Source organism: Ambystoma mexicanum, chromosome 10 (genome assembly GCF_040938575.1).
Source record: "Ambystoma mexicanum isolate Mex_15411 chromosome 10, UKY_AmexF1_1, whole genome shotgun sequence".
Classification (NCBI taxonomy): Eukaryota; Metazoa; Chordata; class Amphibia; order Caudata; family Ambystomatidae; genus Ambystoma; species Ambystoma mexicanum.
Genome location: NC_090932.1, coordinates 729,957,113 through 729,982,520, shown reverse-complemented (window position 1 = coordinate 729,982,520; position 25,408 = coordinate 729,957,113). Strand labels below are relative to the sequence as shown.

The 25,408-nt window shown below is 44.8% G+C and overlaps 1 protein-coding gene across 4 annotated transcripts in view; it reads left to right on the top strand.

The window, feature by feature from the left end:
• LOC138491689 (glutathione hydrolase-like YwrD proenzyme) overlaps positions 1-25,408 on the top strand; it is an 846,074-nt gene that overhangs the window by 440,879 nt on the left and 379,787 nt on the right. For all 4 annotated transcript variants that reach the window (XM_069618367.1, XM_069618368.1, XM_069618365.1 and 1 more), the window contains one exon: positions 14,334-14,487. In XM_069618367.1, the coding sequence (XP_069474468.1) occupies positions 14,334-14,487 (154 nt within the window). The remainder of the gene's footprint in view (positions 1-14,333; positions 14,488-25,408) is intronic.

The following is a 25,408-nucleotide window of genomic DNA, read 5'->3' as shown; positions in this document are numbered from 1 at the left end:
TATGCCAGAAGAGGTTAAGGCATATTGCCATTTTAATATCTCTCAACCTCCTGTTAAATCTAAGGTGGTAAAACCTAAGGTTGTGTGACATCTGAACCTATTATACTAAAATAATTATGTTGGTCCCTAAAAGCAAATGACTTCCCCAAAATCAAGAGTACACTACAAGGAATAGCTAAAGTGTGGCCTTTTCTACGCCCTCTTCCGCTAATAGAGTTGAAACCTGCAGCCCCTCTGTTAAAATGACTAAGGGAAATAAATCTACCCTTGAGAATAAACAAGAAGTTGAGAAACCTAACTTTGATAAAGTGAACTACATGTTCCAGAATCACAAAGGAACTGAGATGAAGAAGAGGGCTGAAGAGGCATGTAGAAGTGGAGGATAAGCAGTTAGGCGTGACAACCTTTGCAAGGGTCAGGCAACTGATAGTAATGTCCTGCACCTGAAATCAATTGCCACACCTAAGAGGCATAAAAGGCTGCAGCAGGAGGGGGAATAAGGAGGGAGCTGGAGCAGGAGCTGGATGACTGGCAGTAGTAGCAGAAGCAGAAGAGCATGAGGCTGGCACTTTATGAGGAAGTGTAATCACTTAAGGGACACCGGGACGTGGAGAAGGCAGATTTCACCTACAAGTTCTGAGAGGGTCCTATATTCACAAACCCTGCCTTGCCGTGGCACTGAGAGGGACGTGCTGAATGTGAAGGTCTTCCCAGGTACAGCTAGTGGCTGTAATTGCAGAGACATGACGATGCTGAAGCCCAAAGCCCATAGCAAGAAGCAAGCTGAGGGACAGAGGAGTGAAGGAGACGCCTAGTTAGCATGGCCGGACCCGAGACACCCGTGCTGCCGAGGGGTGTGGTTCCCAAGTGTGCCCAAAGCCGTAGTAGAAGAGAAAGAAGTCGGGAAGTTGAAGCAGCCCGAAACCGCAATGTTCCTGGAGCCGGTGAGTGAGGCTTGGTTTTCACGTTCACTCAAAACCTTTTCTGGTAACTGTTACTTGCTCTAATGTGGCACACGGAAGAGTAAAAGCAAGTATAAACTGTTTGTCGTTGTGAAAGCCATTCTTTAAAATGTAAATGTATCACACGCACTTCTAGTAAAAGTTATAGTGTTCTTGTTGAACATTTAAACTTGATGGAGAGGCTGCATGTCTCTGATAAAAGGAAGAAGGCTTTCTAAAGTATTCTCAAAACCCTAATCTTGTCTTTCACGATTGTTACAAGATCTTACAGCATCAAAGGAAGGTTGCGTGAGGCCAATTGTGATTCCTGACCGTAGTTGGAAAGTGTCTCTTTGTTAATACGTGGGAATACAAACACCTAGAGATACCTAAGGTTAAAGATCTACCTTAAAGAGTGGTTGCGTTTGCCTAAATCTGTTTCTCCTTTGAAGGTTGAACCCTGTAACATTAAGAACAAGTATTCTTTTCCCCAGAAGTTGTTGTATTAACGAGAAGATGCATTACCCATGCCAGAAGGCGAACCCTCTCTATAGTGAAGCAAACCCTGTTTAAACCCATTCACCTAACTGGAAAAGTTGTTAAAGAAGTTGTCCTCTGATACAAGTGTGGCATTGTTATCTGGAGTTGGAAGTGTGGTAGAACAGCTCCAAGGTAGCTACTGGAACCAAGAAGGTGTGAACAAAGCTGTGGAAGGGAGCTGGGTGTTTGTAAAAAGATTGAATACGTAATCTTTAATGCTGAGACTGTTGAAGTTGAGAGAAAGTCAGTCTGGAAGCAGATGCAGGCTATCCTTGTGGCAGTAAGGCAGACAGAAGAAGCAAAGAGGCTGCCCTTTTCTTGAAGCATAGAAAAGAAGAGTGCCTTACCTACCTGTAGAGGTTGAAGTGTCTTGTCTTTATAATGCCTAACCATCCCGAAGTGTAAAGTTGAAGCAGAAATACCAGGACTGTGGTTGTGTATAATACTGTCAGTTGATGTCATGTTGAAGTTGGGCCAGAGGTTGTCTAACTGCCCTTATCTTGCACACTTGCAGAGCAGCCTCTTGGCCTACCCCCGATGCTTGCTGCAATCATTGATCTTTAGATCCTTCCTTCAGAAGGGATGCATCCTTCATCGAAGAACTTGATAGGCATATGATGTCACCCTCTTCCAGCATATAGAATTTATCCAATCCAGTTCCCAAATAGGTTTGGAAGAAGAGAAAGCAGTATGACAGAAACTGCCAAAACACCTTCATGGTGATTCTGGTTCTCTAAGTCCATTTTCACCCTCCTTCAGAACACCTTCCACAAGCACATGCCATGATCAAATTTGGCATGTCATAGGGTAAACAACCTTATGGAACCAAGGGTGATGGTAGAATGCTTTTATGGGGGCATGAGTGAATGTGGCACATTGAGCAGATTGTAAAAGCTTTAAAGTGAAAGAACATCTTTTAGAGTGCTTATGGGCCTGCATGTCAGTGTGATTCTCTGTGTATGTTTAGGCTTGGGATTATACTTTTCACATTAAACATCAACCGTTTTAAGATACCATATTCAAGATAATGCTATTCCTGAGGCTCCTAAAATATTATGGTGGTGTCCCATGCTCCCCAAACACCTGTATATATCTCCCATGGTGCTGTGCAGCAGGGAGGCTGAGAAACTTTTCAGAAATGAAAAAACACAATTTTTTCTTTTTGCTTGCTGCAACCATTGATAATAGCGGAGCAAGATGAAAATGAAAAGTGCTCAAAATGCTATTTAGAGGAGGAAAAAGGATGTAATCTCATCAGGCTAGCGGGAAAGAAGACACCATGTGGAGTTTAGGAGTTGGGATTGCTCTGGGGAGCAGTTATGGGTAAGACGATTTTCAGTTTATCAGGGGAATACTGCTGGACTCTCGCAAGATTATCGCAGCAACATCGCTAGACGAGATCGGAAAAGAAACAGCATCACACAGACCGAAGTGTGATAGGTTATGGGAGAGGGTCAGGTATGGGAACAAACAATTGAGCGGAGTGGGAGTTACCAACAAAAGGCAATAGTGGAAACATGGTGAGTGCCTGTGAGGATGGGGAATACTTATCAATTTTCAGACGTTTTTTCCGTTATCGCAGAAATCAGCACACCTCTACACTACCGGGGGAATCAACATAATCGAAAATGATTTAAAGACAATTATCACAGGAATAGGAGTGGAAAACAATATTCCACACCTGCAGGCATCACATCTAGTAGGCAGGGGGCAATGGGTATTTGAGAAAACATGATTGGTGTTACATATACAGTGGCCATGACTAGTGGGCCTCTAAGTAACATATTGGTGTAGCATAGCATGTACAGAGGTATGGGCCCCAGATAAACTATAGTATAACAAAAGCCTTAAAATCTAGCAAAAATAAAATCTTTAGGTAAGAGAGAGTTAAGGTGAGTCAGATTTATCACAACAAAACCCTTGAAATTCAGTGGATGTGGGAAGTGATGACCATCTTAACTCTGCTTCCCTCCATTGCAGAGCCCATGAGCACATACAGAATATAACAGACTGGACTCACAATGACACCTAGGCTAGGCGCGGTAACCATTTTTAACTGAATCTAAGCCTTTAATCATTATAATTCAAACGCTCACGTTTGTTGCGCTCTGCATCTACTGCAAAGCGGTGGCTGTCCCTCTGACTAAGCCACCTCCTTACAAGCGCCATTAGAGGACACGAGGCTGAAATCATTCCAAGATGGCCGCCCGTGCCCTTTGAAGCCTCCCCTCCTCGGTGCTTCCTCACCACCCGACCAGAGACGCCGGTCGATTGGCTCCTCCACCCTACTTCTCCACCCATCAGTCGCCGGGAGGCGCAAGCCGGCCCTTCCTGGTAAGGCCCTGAGGGCAAGGCCAACAACTGTCCAGAGACTGTCCTGAGCTGACCAGAGCCCAGGGCCATACCCCCTGCTCGCATCTTATGAGGTTGTGAGTAATCCATATTTGTCTTACTTACTCCATCTGCCCCCTTTACCTTATCCACTCAATCGGCTCCCTTAATTACCTTTCCGGCACCTGCCATGTGTTCCAGTCACTGTATTGGACGTTAAGGTTGCGTAAACATGCGCAACAGTGCGCCACCTTAGTCGGACCTATGTACTTTACATCCCGGTGGACATCTTTACTATGCCCTCTCCTCATAGGCAAATCACATTTATGTGTTCGTTGTTAATACACTTGAATTTGTGCCTTTTTGCATTTTAATCTAGTGCCTTGTTGGCTCCCTCTGCTAAAATCGAATTTAGGTATCTCTGGATTATGCATTTGAAGTTGTGCCTTTCTGCATTTTAATCTAGAGCCTTTTTGGCTCCCTCTGCTAAAATCGAATTTAGGTATCTCTGGATTATGCATTTGAAGTTGTGCCTTTCTGCATTTTAATCTAGTGCCTTTTTGGCTCCCTCTGCTAAAATCGAATTTAGGTATCTCTGGATTATGCATTTGAAGTTGTGCCTTTCTGCATTTTAATCTAGTGCCTTTTTGGCTCCCTCTGCTAAAATCGAATTTCGGTATCTCTGGATTATGCATTTGAAGTTGTGCCTTTCTGCATTTTAATCTAGTGAAATCGAATTTAGGTATCTCTGGATTATGCATTTGAAGTTGTACCTTTCTACATTTTAATCTAGTGCCTTTTTGGCTCCCACTGCTATATTCGAATCTAGGTATCTAGGTATCTGTACCCTAATACACTGCTACCGTGGTTACTGCTGCCTTTCTGTGCATGCCATTGCATCTACCGTGGTCATTGTTATTGATGTTTAACATTGTGTGCATGCCATTGTGTGTAATTGCCTACGACAGTACTTCTACCTCAACTACCCTTTTGTAGATCTGGTAGGCATCTGTTTTTAGACTGTATTAGGCCAACATGCCCTCCACCCTCACTATTCTATTTGCAAGAATACTTCCCACCCTACTCTACCTCACACGGCACCCTGGTGGGACCGTATTCAACTACACCACCGCCTCCCTCCGTTACCCCAACCCTCACAACACCATAACTATGCCTTCCATCGCTCACCACACCAACCCTTACCTTAACAACCCAGCCTTATGGCTCCAATATTTTGCATCCAGACCTTCACCAAACATACCATGTCCAATCACCTTGAGAAATGCTAGACTTGGCTCGCGACTCACGCACGCATCCCATCATTCTGTGCATCTTAACAAACAGCTTTTGACCTCCACCTCGTCCACACACATGCAAAACCCATCATCACCTCACTCCAACATCCCTAACACTAGCAATATTAAGGGTGCGTTAATCAATGTCAGATCACTCACGGCACACGCTCTAGAAGTGGCTGACCTTATCCTAACTCTCGACCTCGACTTCATGGCTATCACCGAAACTTGGCTTCACGCAGCCTCTGGCCCACTACTCTCCCTTGCCATCCCTCCAGGTTACAATATTATCAGACATGATCGTAACTCTAACCAGTCCAAAGGTGGTGGCATTGCCATTATCCATAAAAGTGCTCTAAACTTCCACCTCTCCTCTGTGCATCACTTTTCCTCTATGGAAGCACTGACAGCCAAACTAGCTGTCACCCCTAACCACTCTATCACCTTCCATCTACTTTACCGGCCACCTGGACCGCTATCCACCTTCGCTGAGGACCTCTCTAACATCATCACTCATAACACCAAAAACAAATCCCAAGCCTCGATATTAGGGGACTTTAACCTTGGCCTTACTGATCCCAATGACGCTGCTGCCACGACCATTGATAATATTCTTATGAATGCAGGATTCACACAGCTTATCAACCAACCTACCCACGCTAAGGGCAGAACCCTTGACTGGCTAGCCTCCCACAATTGCCCCATCCATATCATCTCTAACCAACAGTATGCATGGACCGACCACAATTTAATTACGTTTAACATTCAGTCCAAACCTGCCAGCCCCTCTCCTATCATTGCACCGGCCACTGCCACCCGCAATAAACGTGACATCACCTGCGACAGACTCCTCCCCCTCCTCCTTCCTGCTCTCAATGACCAGGTTCGCTCATGCTCTGACCCCACGGCTATGGTTGCCACCTTTAACCTCGCTTTGCAAAAAGCCTTAGACATCATCGCCCCATCCAAACTGAGAAAATCCAAACCTCGAGCCCACTTGAACTTCTGGCTCACAGCTCCGAACCCTGCGCAAAGAAAAACGAATTGCGGAATCACATTGGAAAAGCAACCAGCCCGCAACTAACAAATCGTGTCTCTTCCTGGCCACCCTTAACTACAAGGAAGCCATATTCCAGGTGAAAAAAGACACTTATAATAAACGTATCGAACAAGCCAAATCCAACACCAAAGAATTGTTTAGAATCCTAAAAGAACTTGAAACTCCTGTCACTGCACCAGATCCTTGCATTAAAAATAGCACTTGGTGCACCAAAATTCAAGAGGCTCTCCTCGGCAAGATTGCCACTCTCCAAATTAAAATCAATAACAAACAAACAAGCCTACAATCCAACCCACAACCCAACCCTATCCCCACCCTAAACCACTCCATCCCAGACTCTCTGACTCCTTGTAGCTTCTCTCCACTTACCATCTCCGAAGTGGAAAAGATCATCGCCAGCCTTAAACAGTCCAATTGCCAAGGCGGCCTCTGCCCGGCGCCCATTATTAAGGAAGCAGCTCATGACCTAGCGCCATTCATCACTAAGCTCATCAACTCTTCCTTTAGCTCTGGGATTGTGCCTGACAATCTAAAGGATGCTTGGGTCATCCCCCTATTGAAAAAACCTACCCTGGACGCTAGCATACCCACAAACTACAGGCCAATCACCACGGTCCCGTTTTACTAAAAATGCTCAACCGTGCTGCATATCTACAAATATCTGGGACTTAGGCAATCTGGGTTTCGGCCACGTCACGGCACCGAAACTGCCCTCATAGATTTAAAAACACAGATTGAAGATCTAAAAGACAAAGGCAAACTTGCTCTCTTACTCCTTTTGGACATCTCGGCGGCCTTTGCTCTCGTCAATCATGAAATTCTTTGCCACCACCTTAAATTAGCTGCACATTTCTCCGATAAAGCTACAACCTGGATTAGCTCCTTTTTAGACAATAGATCAATGCGCGTGTTCTCTCCACTAGCAGCCGCCCCACCTGCACCTGTCTCCTGTGGGTGCCACAAGGATCTTGTGTTTCACCCACGTTGTATAACGTGTTCACCAAACCCCTTTTCGATATCTTGGACTATCTGGGTTTCACTTACACCAACTACGTTGACGACACCCAGATATTAATCCCTATCTCAGGTGACTACACTGCTGACTCCCTCGCTATCAATGTCATCTACCAGGTCATCCAAGCGTGGATGGCACAACATGGACTCTGTCTTAATGATGAAAAGACAGAACTCCTTATTCTTGGTTCGCCACAAAAACTTACCAAACTCGACCCTGCGTTTAAGTCCTTCATCATCGATGGGAATACTATCCCAACCGCCAAGGACACCAAAACCCTAGGGATCTACATTGACTCGACTCTATCCCTGACCAGACAAACTAACTCAGTCTCATCCACAGCGGCATATACCTGCAAGCTTATTACAGCCTGTCGCCCTTTACTCTCTGCAACCAATTGTGTTACCCTGGCTAGGACTCTTGTATTATCCAAGACTGATTACTGCAATGCACTGTACCTAGGCACCAATCGCTGCAACCTAAACAAGTTACAAATTGTCCAAAACAATGCGATTAGAGCTGCCCTCAACATTCCCAGGCGCCAACACATATCCGACACTGGACGCAACATTCACTGGCTCTCAATCCCACACCAAATCTCCCTGAAAACCCTGGCTCTCACCCACAAATGCCTTCATAACCAAGCTCCTTGTTACCTGGCCAACCGATTTGCCCTCCACAACTCCATTAGACCCCGCAGAATGGCTCATTCAAACTGCCTTGTCGTTCCACGTTTCAATCTCCAAAGATCAGGTGGAACCAGCTTCCCTATTATGGCAGCTAAATTATGGAACACGCTTCCTAATGAGCTTGGAGCAGAACCCTCCTTCCTGAGATTCAAACACCTTACCAAAACCTGGTTGGCCTCCCAAGACATCTAGCTCTGGGTTCTTTGCTTATTTGTACACAGCCGTACCCATGTATATACAATCTGCTTGTCTTTTCATTGCTTTTATTATGCCTGTAAATTCTGTATTATACCTGTAAACTTTTGTAATTATTGCTCTGTCTGTTTTTCTTATGTTGTAAGTGATGCGCCCGGTTGCCCCTGGGCCTGGTGCGCTATACAAATAAAATAAATACTAAATACTAAATATACAATTACATCATGGGGGACATCAACAGGGGGATGCAGAGTTAGGATGGTCATCACTTCCCACATCTACTGAATTTCAAGGATTTTGTTGCATCAAATCTGATCACCTTAACTCTCGTAACTGTTTTTTTCACTAATATATAAATATATACTTTGAGGGGTCAGTTATGCAAAGCAAAGCACTGCTTATGTTTTTCGCACAATTAAACAATTTATTAAAGACAACTGTTTAAAATAAATGCTTGCAAAACCCACTCTATCAGTGAATTCCCTACCTTGTCTAATGGGTATCATGTAATATTATCCCCACCAATAATATCGCCATATATATGGTCGTGGGGTAAGGCCATAGGCGATATTATTGGTGGGATAATTTATGGTGAAATGGGTCCGGGGGTTGCAGGTGTTTCCCCCGCTCCCTTTTCAAAAATATGGAGTTGCGGGGGTGTCCCCCACAAGCTCCATGGCTTAATATCGCCGGAAAAATATGGCGATATTTTTATAGGGTGATATTTTTGCGGGCATATTAATACATGGAACCATCTAAAGTCTAAGGGAATAACTCCTAACATAAACAAACTTGCCCTCACACTAAACAACAAAACATTCAAAGTGATTTATAAACAAAATAAAAAAGAGTGAATAACAGACAACCAGTAATTTGGATGACCTTCACCTGTCCTGGGTAAATCCCTTCCCCAGGATTATTCAAAGTCAATTTCTCCAAATGTTCAAAACGAAAAATAAGTCTTAATAAAAGTAAGTTAAAAATAAAACAAAAGATCACCAACTAAAAATCCACTGGTAGCAGTTCATCAGCTTTTAGCTGAAACGATCCCCTCCCAATTCCAGCCAAGAAAATAGCACCAATGGCAATCCTGGATGTCTTCCTTCCAAGATTGTTTGCCACAGTTATAATATGATATTTTATTTGTATCGCGCTCCTACACGTGTTTCAGAGCGCAACGAGGCAAAGGAGGGGAACAAGGGAGGACAAAACAATGATCTTACTAGACCAAGTGACATGGAGTATGTGCAAGTGCAATGGAGAGGGAGGGGAGAAAGGGCAAGAGAGAAGAGCGAGGTGGAAAGTGCTGAGCAAGGGATAATAACAACAACTAGTAGTGCAGCCAGCAAGGTGGCAAGTGCAAGGTTTAAGGCGCAGACAGGGGTGTCAAAGAGTTCAGGTAAGGGGGCTGTAGGGTTACAGATACAGACCCAGGTGCAAGGGTTGCCAGGAGGCAGTGCCGGTGTGTGTCTGGGTGGGCAACCACCTGGCACAGAGCCAAAGCAGACAGTTCAGCAGGGGAGAGGAAGAGTGAAGGTAGAAGCAAAGAGGAAGGTCTTGAGGTGCTTCCGGAACCGGAGATGGTTCTGCTCAAGTTTCAGAGTGGTAGGGAGGCTGTTCCAGAGGGAGGCCCTGTCCGAGAAAAGAGATCTAGCCCCAACTCGTTGCTTGGAGAAGCGACTGACCCTGAGGGAGTTGGAGGAGCAAAGAGCTTGAGTGGGAAGGTATTTACTGAGGGAGAGTTGAAGGTATTTTGGACTCAGGCCCCAGAAAGCCTTGCGGGCAATGCATAGGGTCTTGAATTTTAACCCTTACAGCCACTGGGAACCAATGACGAGATTTCAGATACAATCCCAGGGCTTGAGGCCAAGGACAAGTCTTGCAGTCCTGTTCTGGATGAGTTGCAGAGGGCGGAGAGTAGAAGCAGGCAGATTTAGAAAGAGACTGTTGCAGTAGTCTAGCCTAGAGAGAACCAGAGCTCTAGAGACAGTAAGCTTCTGGGGGAAGGAGAGGAAAGGAAGAATACCTCTGAGGAGGTGCAGTTGGTGGTTTGACTTCTTGGAGAGCGTGGAATCGAAAATGACCCTGAGGTTCTTAGCCTCAGAGGTGGGAGCAGGATGAGTGCCAAGGGAGGCTGGCCAGAGAGTGGCGGGAAAGGAGGGAGCAGGTGTGTCGATGAGAAGAATCTCAGTCTTACTGGCATTAAGGCAGAGATCATTGGCGGCATACCACTCCTGGATGGCAGACAAACAGTCAGAGATGAGGGAGAAGAGGTGGTGGAGGGAAGCCTGAAAACGAGCTGAGTGTCATCCGCATAGCACTGAAGGTTGGAGCAGAGAGCGCCACTGCAGTGGGCAAGGGGTGCCTGGTATTGATTGAACAACCAGGGAGAGAGGTTACACCCCTGGCGAACACCACAAGTAAAGAGTGAGATGGAGGAAAGGAAGGACCCAAGTTGGACCTGGGAGGGTTGATCAGAGAGGAAAGAAGTCAGCCAGGTCAGGGCCTGATCGAGAATACCCAAGTTATCAAGGAGACGGTTGAGCGGGATGGCATGGTTGACCATGTCAAAGGCAGAAGAGGGATCGAGTAGGATGAGCACAGAAGGGATGTTAGTGTCAAGGTTGGAGAGCAGTTCATCACAGATGTTCAGGATAGCAGTTTCCATGCTTCTGGTAGCTCTGAAGTCAGACTGATGGTCATGGAGTCAACCAACAGAGTCAGTGTGAGGATTAAACTGAGAGATGGGCAGCTTTTCCAAAGGTTTGCTCAGGAAAGGAGTGATTGAAATCGGGCGATAGCCAGGCACGAGGGGTCGGCTGTGGGTTTTTTGAGAAGAGGGTGCACAAGAGGGTGCTTCAGAGGGGAGCGGAAGGCTCCATAAGCAAAGGAATGGTTACAGAAGTCGACCAGAGCCAGAATAAGGGTGTCAATGTAGTCCTTGATGCTTTTAGATGAACAGGGAAGAACCTGTTTTGACGAGACTTTCATAGATCGGACATGTCTGAAAATTTCATCGGGGTAGAACAGAGGAAAATATGAGAAGGAGGGAGGAGAGGCAGCTGAAGGAGGGCAAAGATATCCGGGATAGAAGGGGGTGGAGGAGTAGAGGACGAGAGGGTGGACAGGATGTCCTGTTTTTTTTTAAATAAATGAGAGGCCAGAGCCGTGCGAAGGGCCTGGGAGGTGACAAGAGAGGTAGAGATTGCAGCAGGATTCTCCAGCTCTTTGCAGATTTGAAAGAGTTTGCCAAGTTGTTAGATGACTCAGAGACGCGGCTTGGTATGGGCTCTCTTCTTAGTGCGGACAGAGATGGTATTGCCTTGGGAGCAGGCGGCAGGCCAGTTTGTCAGAGGATGCACAAGAAGCCCGCCATTTTCTCTCAGCCACCCTACACTTGAGTTTAAGGGTAACTAGGTCAGAACTCGTACCAAGAGTTGCACTTGGCTTTGGGCTTCAAGCGGATCCTCATCACAGGGGCAAGAACATCAAGAGTATCAGAGATAGAAGAGTAGAGCATGGAAAGGTGTGTGTCAGGATGTGAATCAGCCAGAGGTGGAGAAGGGGGAGAGAAAGTGGTAGCGAAAGCCTCAACTGACACACGCTTCATTGGTCGTATGACCGAGAAGGTAGGTGGAAGTATTGGAATTGGCTTGGCCTGAGGGGTAGTGGGTGAGAGATGGGAAGAAAGGAGAGGGTGATCACTCCAGGAGAGAGGAGTGGTCAGAGAGGTAGAGAGGGAGAGGTCTGAAGAGATCAGAGCATCCAGAGTGTGACCTGCAGAATGAGTCGGGCCAGAGGGGACAATAGAAAGAGAGAGAGAGTCACAGAGGTCATGAAAGAGCCCAGATGAGGGAGAGGAAGCATCCAGGTGGATGTTGAAGTCTCCAAGAATGAGAAGTTGAGTGGTCGAGGCCAGGAGGGAGGAGGAGAGGTCCACCCACTCAGAGTGGAAGAATAGAACTTCTCCTTCTACAACTCTACAAGTGTTCGTAGCCTCTGCAGTACATTTGGTATATGGTCAGGATGCTTCTTCTTGGGCTGTTTCTTTTGTCTTGACAACCACCCTTCTACTACTGTTACCATGGAAACAGACTTGTTGGTTCCACCAGTATGCCACTTCTTCAACCAACTTTCAGACGAAAGTCCACCAATGCCAGATTTGCTCCGGTAGAATCGACATGAAACCATGGAGGCAGTGGAATACCACACTGCTCAGAGGAACAAGTTATGCAAGAGCAAATCCATCTAGCCAGGAATGCCTTAACTGATTTCTTGCTAGTAGAAGACCACCAAGCGTGACAAGATTATCTTTAGTCACGATTTCTCAAGTTCCTTATAAATAGAATTTCTGTTTCCTCAAAACACTCAGATCATGCAGTTTCCTCAGTCAAATAAGTGTGTAGTTCATATATCCATTTATATACCATTCTTGTAAAGGATATGCTGTGTTATTTTTGTTTTATTTTGTTTTGCTCCTGTAACCTTAGACCTCTCCACCACTGTACGATCTTTCCTAATAACAAGGTTCTGGGCATTGTCTTTCGCACCCTCCCGTTCCTTCTTATGTCTCTCTTTGTCCCCTTCTGTCTTTTCTCCCCCTTTCCTCCTTTTGTTTCTCTTCTTCCACCCCTCCTTTCTTTTTCCCCCTCACTTCTTCCCCTCCACTTCTCTTCCTTCATCTGTTCTTCTGCTTTATCTCTCCCACCTCTTTGCTGCTCTGCCATGCTCTCGCTCCCCTCCTGCTCTTCCCCACTGTCTCTCCTCTTCTCCTCTCTCTTCTCCTCCTCTTCCCCACTCTCTCCTTTCCTACTTCTCTAGCTACTCCTCTTTCTCTCTGATCCGTTACCTCTGCTTCTGCTGATCTCCATTTTCTCTGTCCTCCCTTCTCGCTGTCTGCCATACACTAATCTGCCCCTGCACTTCTGCACTGTAACTCCCAACCCCAACAAGCCCCCTTTGCTGCACTCCCCTTTCACAGAGCAATGTGGCTGGAGCTAATCCATGTAATTGTTTGACTGTGAGCAGCTGCGTGAGTGGTGTGATTGTGTGCTGTTTTTGTGGGTGGCCTGACCAAGCTACCGATGTTTGAGTTGACATATGTTGGCAAGCGGACCGACCTGTAATTTGACTGCCATCCATAAATCATTCTGCCAGATGCTCATTCTCTGGCTTCTTCTACTCTGAATCTTTGTAAGGGACCATTCTTTACTCGCCACCGATCTTCTATAGAGCCCTCAAGCAGGTACAAGCGTGGCCTCCAGTTCTACTTGCCAGACACGTTCACAAAACTTCTGGCTCTCAGACAACCAGGTGTCTCTAGCTGTGCTACATGGCTCACAGAGTCGTGTTGTGGCCTGTCAGCAAGCTGTTTTGCTTCTCATTCAATTATTCTGTGTTTTCAATGCTACACATCTGCTTCTCAGGCAGACATAGAAATGTCCTAGTCGTAGGAATGGTCCTACAGACAAGACTAAGGATGGAGTGTTGAATCTGTGATTTGCCCATTTACTTCCTTCAGGGCTTGCATCAAAGAGCAGTTGGTGTTCCTCAGCCCTCGTCATCACCCCACACCTACCCCTTAGCCTCCAGTATATTACATAATTCCATAACATAATTAGATTACAATGTCACACACAACTATTGTGCATACTAAAGGAGAGGTGAAGATGCATTAGATCCAAAGTGCTGCTGGAGACTGTGACAGATGGGACGAGAGGGCACCATGAATCTGTGAATGCCACCAGTGATCACACTAGATTAAGTTAGCAATTGTTTCAAACAAAGGAGAACGAGGCTTCTTCAGGCCAAAACGAAAGCCAATAAATCTCTTCTGCATAGTATAGTATCTCATGGGTTTGGAATAATATGAAGCATACATAGAAGGCTGCATGTACTGTTTTCTCAAATTCAGAATGTTCTTTGTATATGGTAATATATAATTACATTTTCAATTAATATGTTAAAAAGAGTGTGGCTGTTCATTATGCCATTAAGGGATAAATTAGGAGGAATACTATTTTAAGAGTCATAGAGTGGAAAAGACCTTTTCAGGCAATTTTTTTTTTTTAAATGATCCATTCCTAAAGCAAGGGAGAGGAAACCTTTACCCCTGTCAACATGGTAATATTAACCTTAATTCATTGTTATATCATCAGATCCTGTTAAGTACATTATGTTTAATTTAGGTACAGCTTTAATTTAGCCTGGAAATACACCTGTGCCAAGTGCGGAATATAAAACCCTCTGATATTTTTTATTTTACAGATATTTTAAAGCGAGGTGGCAATGCAGCCGATGCAGCTGTGGCTGCAGCTGCTGCCTTGAATCTCACTGAACCTTTCAGCACTGGTGTCGGTGGGGACTGTTTCTGTCTCTTTTATGATGCCAAAACCAAACAAGTCTCTGGTATCAATGGAAGGTAACATGCGACTTTTATAATATGTTTAATTATGATGATGATAAACCTGTGAGCATCTGTTTTGTGCTAGATTTACTTTATGACGATTATTAAATGATAGCTCTCTTTCTCAGTAGATAACTTGGGTTATTGTCCTGAAATAATCAACCTGCGTTTAACTGTTCAAGATGAATGTTCTTCAGATATCAAGTAATATAATGGCCAGATGACAAGTAATATAATGGGCAGATGACAATGTGTCATTGATTTGTTTTTCGGTGCAGTGCAGTGCGGTTGCGGAACTAACAAGCAGTGAGATGCTGCATTAACCTTAGTGGAAGACAGGAAATGTGAATCAAGTTCTAGGAACTTCTATTCCCTTGATTTGGGAAGAAATCATAATCCTGTAATGAGGTGGCAGATAAATCAGCCGTGCAGAATGAGAGACTCCTGACTCTGAATGTCGAGCCGTCGTACTAATAGATATGTGTTGAACTTCAGAATCAATCAAGACTCAAGATATGACAGATTAAAACACGCATTGTAGAGTGGAGATGCGAGGGGCACATTTTATGTTGTATAGTGTTTTACTGTCCTGATGAAGGCCTTGGTATATGAAAAAGAGGAACAGTTAGGTGACTGTATCCTTGTGAGGTGGCTGAAACACATGGTGTCAACTTTATATGGTTTAGGAGACCAGTGATTGAATGTGTGTGTGGAGTGTGTTAGGTTCTACAGTACCTACACAGACCTGTGAAGCTGTTGGGCTTTCCTTGTGGAGTCTGCTTTCTTGTTCTATTCTTGGAGATGGAGCGGAAGAATAAAACTTTCACACCAGCCGAGAGGGCATGCACTGTGTGCAGTGTGTTGGGTCTGCAGTGCCTACACCGACCTGTGAAACTGTTGGGCTTTCCTTGGGGAGTCTGCTTTCTCATTCTATTCTTGGTGGCCGGAGCAAAAGAATACAACTTTCACACCGGCAGAAAGCGTTTGCAGTGTGTGCAGTGTTAGGTTCTACAGTACCTACACGGACCTGTGAAGTTGTTGGGCATTCATTGTGGAGTCTGTTTTCTCATTCTATTCTTGGAGGCGGAGTGGAAGAATGCAACTTTCACACCGGCGCGCAGCACGCAAAGTGTGTGTGCAGTGTGTTACGTTCTATAGTACCTACACAGACCTGTGAAGCTGTTGGGCGTTCCTTGTGGAGTATGCTTTATTGTTCTATTCTGGGAGGTGGAGAGGAAGAATAGAATCTTTATTGTTCAAATGTGATCACATTGACCTGCATGCGGCAGCCAGTGATTTTCTCTTCTCACGACAACTCTGCTCAATGGACAATAACTTGAACAACTCAACTGCACAAGGTGTAGCTTCAGTGTTTGGTCAGGAAGTGCAAGCGACGCCCGGAACACAAGTTCGCCTGGCTCCTGTTCAGGAAGTTCAAGAGATCTCTGGATCACAAGTCTGTCCAGGCCCTGACAAAGCTTTGTTGACCCATCCCTTTGTAAGTAATAGCAACCAGGGATAGCTGCAGACTTTTAAGAGGCCATCAATTGAGACACAAAAAGCTGTTCGTGCCCCAGCAAATTATCTTAAACCACTTGAAATCATTGTTCAGGAAAAACCATCTGAGGCACCAGTTGAGGGACCAACTGAGGACTTGGTTGAGGAAATCTCATGGAATCGCTGAGAAAGTTCAGACAGTTGGGGAAATCCCGTTTGATCAAAAGACCAAGGGCTGTCCAGGTGAAAAAAAGCAAAAATATGCCCTCTAAAACCTTAAAGAGGCAAGGTGTGCGAAGCTTTATCAACTCACTATTTGCGCAGACAACAGTCAAGGCTGCCTTGTCACAGCTGCGCTTGGCTGGATAGAAAGCTGTAGTCACAGAAGTGGCCCCCAGTTTGTCCAGGGAGAAAGCGTCAGCCACAGAAGTGGACCCCCCAGTTTGTCCTCTACATCTTCGGCTCAAGTCCCAAGGAGGGGGCACAGAGAGGAAAGAGGAATGTGAAGTGGCAGGCACTCAAACAGTATCAACACATGTAATGCCTATCCATTGGGCACCCGCAGTGGCGCCATGTGGTCTGGGAATGCCATCTTTGTTCAATCCATCTTATCAGCATCCGCGCCACGATCAAGGGGTTGTGTCCTTTGCTAGTCCAGGACTAAAGATTATAAAAAAGAGGCTGGAGACACCAACACAGGACCGCTGTCTACATTGTCCCATGGGTTTATTCAATGTGCATCGTACAAATCAGACTAAAAGGCATGAAGAAAGTTTAACAGTATTAATAGAAAGTGTGATTCCAGAAACCGACTCCTCATTCCTGAATCAATCAAAAATCCTGTCCCTCCTGCAAGAAATATCCATGTTGAGTGGAATAAAGTCTGGAGACATGGCTAGATTACTATTTCTTGACAGACCCATACTTCACCAAGTGGTGATTGTCTTAAAATCCAAATTACTTATGGACACTACTCAAAGAGCGAGATAACTTGAGATGTTTTGGGTTTGATTTATTGCCATTCAACATCAATTCTTGGATGGGGGAGACACAACTGAAAGATTCACAATCAAAGAATGGTGAAAAACAAATAACGCAATTGGGGACAAGGGCTTCAGTAGAGGAACACGTTCTCACCTTAAAAAGAAAGATCATGGTTTCTGAAGAAAGCCGAGATTGGTCATGGCTTAGGTCCACTTGCTCGGAATAGACTGGAGTGCGAAACGCCTGAACTTCCAAACAAGGAGCTGGAACGCTCGTTCAACTCCAGAGGACACACGCACATGTTTAATAATGTATTTCTGGCTCGCATATTAACACCACACAAGTAACCAATCTGCAGGAAACCTGGCTTAAGTCGCAGCCGGCCTTTGATGGTTATAAGGTGGTTCATCAAGCGACTCGACGGGGCGACAGTGGACATCCTTTTGGTGGTCTTTTGACACTGGTGAAACTCTCTCCTTGAATCAAGATATTAACATCATTTGAAGTCATGTTTTAAATATTAGCTACCCATATTAGGTCTGTCTCCAATCTGATAGTGAACGTTCTGGTGATCAGCATCTATTGGCATCATGGTATGAGTGCTATAGCGGAAGTGGTAGAATTGATCTCTGCACGTCTCGCGGAATGGTCCAATACTACACCATCCGGGCATGTTCCGGTGTCAGGTTATTTAAACTCAGATTATATTTCAGCGTTGAATCAGAATGAGATAGGCTTATGAACCAAGGGTCTGAAAGTGAAGAATGGAAGAGTGTGGTCCGATTGCTTGTCAGGTATGGGGCTAGGTCCCTGGAATGGGGCTGTAAGAGGGGATATCCCCCCCCATCAGCAACCTGGTCCAACGGGCTGAGCTTCTCCACTTTAGATTACATCTTTGTGGTGCATTGGCTGATGGAAAACTGTACCGGTTTTTAAGTGCAAAAATAAAATAGTTGAGTGACCATTTCCCATTGATAGCTCCTTTTGAACCACTTGGGATTATTAAAGGCTATACTGCCATGAACTCGGGGTGGAAGGCACTCATCCTGAATAAACAGGGTGACCGTCTATGCTGGACACTACATATGTTAACTAAAGTCACTGAAACACTACTTGAAGTGACTGCATTAATGTCTACACATGAAATGCAGACAGAATTTTCAGTTGAGAATTTTGAGTGTTTTGTGGAAGGAGTAATTTCCCCCAACATCCCAAAGGAGGGTAGTAGGAAGCTGCGCCTTTCTGCTCACTTAGACACACACAATATGAAGGTGGTCAACAGAAGAAGAAAAATGAGACACCAACTTAGGCAGATCAAAAATAACTATGATTTATCTGATCTATCTAAAGAAATGAAAATGAAGGAAGTATATCGGGGATATTAAACTGGTTACGCTCATCTAGAGCTCCTTCCCTTCAATTGGACTCTGAAACAATACTGGCAGCATTGGTGCACAGTAACTCAAAATCTTTCTGGTCACTGATTAATATTATCGGAAATAGTCAAGGGGGAAGGCTCGTGAATGCTGTACAGGATTGAAATATATGACCTAGCAGTGATAGATTGCTTGCCCTATCTAGAAGCCTCGATCTGGAGAAGAGTCCTTCATCTTCCATCATCTACTCCGCATTCAACTATCCATATGTGTTGGGTAGTATTTCCCTGAAGGCCAGATCCTTTTGCAGTTACCTGTCATTTTACAGGAAGATGCTAGACCCATCAGCAAATTCTCTGATGTTGGACTTTAGAGAAGCATGTGAGCATGGTGGACTCCGAGCTTTATCTGAAATAAAGGGACTGGCTTCAACGTTATTGGCAGAGGTGGGGTGCTCTGCCCCAGATTTAACAGGTAATCCAGACAAAGTTAAGAAGGCCCTCTATATGGCAGACTGGGTTAATATGGTGACAGAGTTCCATGCATAACCCTGGCTCCATATTTGTCGCTTTAATCCAGCAGAGTAGTTCACTCCAGGGTCCTAATATTCCTCCTGAACTTGATCAGGACAAATTAAACATTGCTTTGATTTGGTTTGGTTAAGGAAGAGGCAGTGTTCTGTTGATTTTGTAAAGATGTGAAACGGAGAGAAACAGCTAAGCATTTGCTGTTAATGTGTGAAACCTTCAATCAGTTCAGAGAGAGTGGGCCTCATTACAAGTTTGCCGGTCTGATAACTATGGTACCGGTATGGTTGCCGGTCTGATAACTATGGTACGAGTTCTGCTCGCGGGTGCCTTTTCACCCCACAGGTCGGACCTGGCGGGCGGAGCGGCACCCGCGAGCAGAGCATGTCGGATGCACCGGCACCATCCTGAATGGTGTCGGTGCATCCAGCCTTCCCATTCCCATTGAGTCCTATGGGGCTCAAATGGGAATGGGGAGGAAAAGTTTCTGGCCCCTGGCAATGGGGAAATACAGGATCCACCAGGGTTGTAATGGCTCTGTATTTCCCCATTGCCATGGGCTGGAAAAATGTGCAGGTTTGGCAGCAGCCTGCCGGTTTTACCGGCAAGGCTACCGCCAAACTACTAATAAGGCCCAAGTGGTTTTATGTTTTTACAAGATCATTTTATATCAATGGATCAAATGTGGAATTACTGTTTATCAGGATGAACCACACATATTGTAAATGCAGTTGATTCATTTATTGAATCAATTATGACTGAATATAATTTGCAATAATGATTAGGCAACATATTTCTAAGCCACATTTTGGGTAGTATATGTATGACTTATTCACTTTGTGTTATTTTTTCTTTTTTTCTTCTCCTTTGTCTCTATAATGATTGCTTAAGTATTTTTGTAATGTGTTGAGGATTGAATTGATTTTTAACCAAGAAAAAAAAAGAAAGAAAAAGAATGTATTCAATGAGGGCAAAGTCCATAGGCTGTCATGGTTTGGCATTAACAGATGTCAACATCAGCTTCACTTCAAGTGATGTGCAGATTGTTTCGTCAGACTACTTTGGGGTTATTTTGAAAATGAAACAGAGACCGGTCTAAAATGTTGACAATGTTAAATAGAGAAAGCAATTGTGATTTTATACCTGTTGAAGGATTTTGACTGATTTTGCAGTTTACCACCTTGCACTTTACTAACCCCTCTGAGTACAGTTTGTTTCTTTATGGAAATTATGTTCATGAGATGTTTTAAAGGTTTTTGTATGAAATAAAGACTGAGAATTTTATATTTTTGGGTCCCTATTCATCCATAGTCCTCTATTGAAATGTTGCTCTTGGGAGATCTTAATCGAAGCAGGTGAAAATGTGTCAAAGCTTACACATTTAATCAAATGAACTGTTAGCGAATGACTTACCTTTTCAAATAATATTGCCCTGTCATGTGACCAAAAGTCCTCTACTATTCCACGGCCAATGAGAAGGAAAAAAGCATAATTTAAAAAGCCACAACACACCCATTGTTATATTTTTCTTATTACAGTTTGTTTTTCAAGGTGTCATTTATGGCAAACTGTTAACAATGTAATTTTAGTGGTGTACTATGTTCCCATAGTCACTAGAATGGCTGAGGAGGGACCTCCAAAGGTAGAGATGCCTGTGTAACAACTCTCTATTATTGGGTTCTTCCCCCTTGTCATCCACCAGTACCTTAATATTAATGATGTTCAGATTTCTAACATTTCATCCATTCCTTGATGCTTCTGACACAGGTGGAGATATAGAATTCCTGTTGTCAAGCATATCTTCACTGGTTGCTGATATATGTTGATATGGGTGCCATTAGATTAGACTGCCACACTCTGGGTCTGCACCCCTATCCATCACTGACACGTATACACAGCTCCCTGCCCCCTTAGTGCTGCTAGGATCGCCAATCACGCATCCCACTAGCCATGCATTTGTCGCTCGACCAACCTCTCTCAGAACAGGATCCACCCAGCCATGTACAGGATGAACTCATTCTCTTATGCTCAGGATCAGAACTTTCTCTCAGACACTCCTTGACAACAATCTTACTCTCCCCTCCTTAGTGGCAACCAGATTATCAAGAATCTGCTCTCACACCAGTGCTCCCCTCCTACCACCCGCCATTGACGAACAACAGGATCCCACACCTACTTGCCCAGCCAAGCAGACACAGGCCCTAAGTTGATAGCTAATCAATGTTCGCTCCCTGGGAGCACACTCTGTTGACGTCCACCACCTTATTCTTGAATAACACCTTGATATTCTAGCCACTACAGAATCTTGGCTTCATGACTCCTCCTCTGGCCCACTCCTCAACATTGCCATGTCCCTTAACTACACCATTTACAGGGCAGACCGCCTCAACGCTATAGGAGGTGGTATAGCCCTCATAGCCAAAACCTCCCTACATATCAGATCCTCGCCTACACCCGCTACCCCAGGATTTGAAATGGTGCTGCTCAAGCTTTCGACCAATCCCCAAACCACGTACAACATACTCCTGATCTACAGACAACTGAATGGACCTAGCCAAGAAGACCTCGCTTGACATCCCACTCCTTATCACTCCACTCATGACACCAAGGACCAAACTCATTGTCTTGGGTGATTTCAACCTCAGATTTAACAATATGTCAGACCCCAAAGCTGCTGCACTAGTGTCAGCATTAGCAGACATGAACCTTGTGCAACTGATTAAAGCACCCACCCACTCCAAAGGATGCACCCTGGACTGGATCCTCATGGCGAACGCAACCGTTGAGATCTCATCCATTAATACAGTACCATGGTCAGATCGCTTTCTCATCCTCTTCAATCTCTCCCTTGCCAATCCCCTCCTATCCCATGAACCTGCGCTGAAGCCCATTCGAGTGTGCAACACCCGTAAATCGACACAAGAGGTACTAAAGCCCACTATCCTGGCCTCCCTCCGCTTATGCCCCAGCCACTGAACAGGATCCTGCAAGACCTGGCAAATCACAACCACTCTTGTTTGCTCCACAAACTGGACCTACATGCACCATACAAAACCAAAATACCTAAACCTCATAAACCTAAAACTGGTTCTGAGAGGAACTGGTCTTGCTACGAAGGAACAAGAGGGCTCTTGAGCACTTGTGTTAAAGGCACCCTTCCCAAGCTAACACCTACAATGTCAGAATATCAATGCGGCTCGAACACCAAAGAGCTTTTTTGCATCTTGAGAGAACTCAAAAACCCCCATCCCCAGTGCTACCACTACTTGCTCAGATAAAGACTGGTGTACCACCATACAAGATGCCTTGTCACACAAAATAGACTCTTCACACCAAAATCAGCATCAAACAAGCCTTACTTGCTGCCAAAGTCCCTGATCATTCCAGTGCAGCCCCTACTCCATCCATCACCACATTCACATTCTCCCAAGTCTCAAAAGAACATGTTCTCAAAACCATTTGGACGTTAAAACCCTCTAACTGCAAAGGTGACCCATGCCCTGCACACACAGCGAAACTCTGCATGGTCACCCTAGCTCCCATCATTACTGACTTTGCTAGCCCCTCCTTCCTGACAAGTAACTTACCCTCTAGTATCAAAGCTGCTTGGATCACCCTACTTCTAAACAAAAACCTCACTAGATCCTGCCATTCTCACAAACTACATCCTCATCAACACAGTCCTGTTCCTGCTCAAAATACTCGATCACCTAGCCTCCACAAAAGTGCAACAGTTCCTAGACCGAAATCACCTGCTCGGAAAGAGGCAATCTGGTTTCTGCCCAAAACATAGCACGGAAACAGCACTACTGGATCTAAAATACAAATGGATAATATCTGTGTCTCTGGCAACCTAGCTATCCTCCTCCTATTAGATCTTAGTGGACCATGGCACCTTTTGCCAACACCTTAGCCATCACTTCCAGTTCTCAGATGAAGCTACCTCCTGTTTTTTTTTATTTGATTTAAAATGATATACTTTATTATAAACCTTTCATTTATGGGTTTTATTGAGTTCCACTTCTGTTTCTCGATGAAACAGAATGTGGAATCTGCGTAGATGCTTGTATTTTCATATAAATTCATCTAACGGTCAATGGGCCAGTTTTGGATTTTACAGATGTTCTAGGATCCAATTCTAACACATTCTGTATGAATTGCAGAACTGTGAAAATGAGTATATTTTCCTGTTCACTCATCAGTGTCCATCCTGTTTCAGCATCCATATGCTGCGATGAGATGTTAAAGTGTGTGCAAAGAGAAGACTCTTTTGGGTAAGTTCAGTGTAGACCATTAACAAATGGTATATCGTTTCCGGTGTCTAGGGTCTTTTGCAGAAATGACAGTGCAGCTGATGAGGTAGTATTTCTCGCGCTATGACTAGTTTTTCTCTAGTCGGCAGAGTGTTTAATCGAAGGTCCATGTAGGTTGCACGAATAGTGGAATCTGGGAATCTTATCAGATATTTTGGTTACTCGTTAATAGCACGTATATCAGTGTGACATTGAAGATTTCTAGAGCCCTGTATTAAATTCTTCCTAAGTGGTTGCATCACTAGAGTATTCATTGGGGAAGCAGCTGCTGACCCTATGCCAGCTCTATTAGGTGTCCCACAAGGCACCTACCTATCACCCACACTCCACAATACATACACAAAGCCTTATTTTGACCGACTGGACTCACTGGGAATCATCTACATGAACTTTAGAGATGATACCCAAATACTCATCCCCATCTCTGGTGATACACCCAGGACACTGCTGCAATAAGTCCAGTGCACAGCACTATCCAAAGCTGGACTGCTTCCCATAACCTTTGTCTAAATTATGACAAAACTGAGCTCCTCATTGTTGGTTCCCCTTATCGACAAAAAAACTTGAATCCTGCTTTCGACACTCTATGTATGCATTGATGGCACACACATCCAGGTCCTGAAATATGCCAAAACACTGGGGGTCCACTTGGATGCAGAGCTAACCATGACCAGGCACATGAATGCCTCCGCCTCTGCCTCGACCTATACATCCAGACTCATCTCCCTGACTAGACAACTCCTCTCTCCCAGCAACTGCCTCACCCTCACACAAGCATTTATCCTCACAAAACTTGACTACTGTAACATGCCCCTGAGGGGCACCTCTGCCTCCAATTTGAACAAACTACAATTGTTGCAAAACAAAGCACTGCAGGCCGCTCTTTCTCTCACATCTCAGTATCCAGACGTGAAGCCCACTCGCTCCCTTACAAAGCTTGTGTGGACTTTAAAACCTTGACTATCACCCACCGGTGTATCTACAAGGATGCGCCACTCTATGTCACTGACTACATCATGCAAAATCGTCCAGTGCGTTCCCTAACATCCAGATCCAGCATCTGGCTGACCACCCTGTGGAGCCAGAGGTGCCAGTTTTTGTGTCACTGGTCCCACCCTTTGGAACTTGCCTCCGCCCAATCTCAGGAATGAATAATCATACCACATTTTCAAAAAACTCTTATAAAACAGTTTGATAAGAACAACTAATACCTTTCGGCCTATTGCTTAAGCACGACTAATACCTGTCTCTGCTATTCACCCTTTGTTATTGCTATTGTACCAAACGCTGTGATACCCTTGGGTTTGGTCATTACAAACATTTTATAAAAAATACAGACGTTGAATTTGCAAGGGGCAGTATCCAAATTACGCTTCTTTAGACGGTTGTACAGGTTCTGCCCCTTTTTAACAGCTGAGTTATTGGAGCAATAAGTGAGAAGATCTAACTTGCTTGAAGGTCGTAGTCTATCAGCCCATTTCTCTCTCCGTTAGCCTTTGCCACTTAGTGGCCAAACAGAGTTACTGCTTTTGGGTTGAAATGCTGCTGCACTTCTTTCTTGGCACTAGTAGATGGCAATTGTTGTTTATTGTGTTTGTCAAGGTGTTGCTCTCCTCTGAAAAACTCCCCACGCCATCTCCTTCCCAACATTCTCATCAGCCACTCCCTGATCTCCCCCAACCTCCTTGCTGCACTGATCCCCAATCTTTGCCTCTGTGAACTTCAACCTTTAACTCACACATTTTGCTTGGTGAGCTGTGCGTTTCTATTCCACTTGTTGGATCACCAACAGAGGTATTATATTCAGCTGTGCACTTGCATTGTCTGAGTGCGGGGATTGACTAACTTGGTTTGAATCTGGTTCATCAGCTGCCTTTAATTGGGTTCCGCCCTTGCATGCAGCTCTGCAGACCAGACCCTTAATGAGCAGTCCGCCATCTTGGATTTTTGTTGTCTTTTGGCACTGCTGTATTCCTGTCCTACAGCTCCAGGAGAGTGTGGGATTAGAATATTCCATGTCTGCTCTGTGTTGGCACCTGCAACCCTTAAAGTTATCAGCTTGCACTTGACTGCATGAGATGGCCCTATTCTTTAACAGCTTCGTTAGGCAAGTCACTCAAATATGTTTTTGTCAGGTTGTCAGCAGGGTCCTGCATTTGCTCATCCGCCAGCAGGTCCCATGTGAGCAGCTTTCTTTGTGAAGTCTTTCAGCAGTGGCCTGGTGAGTGCCACAGGCAGC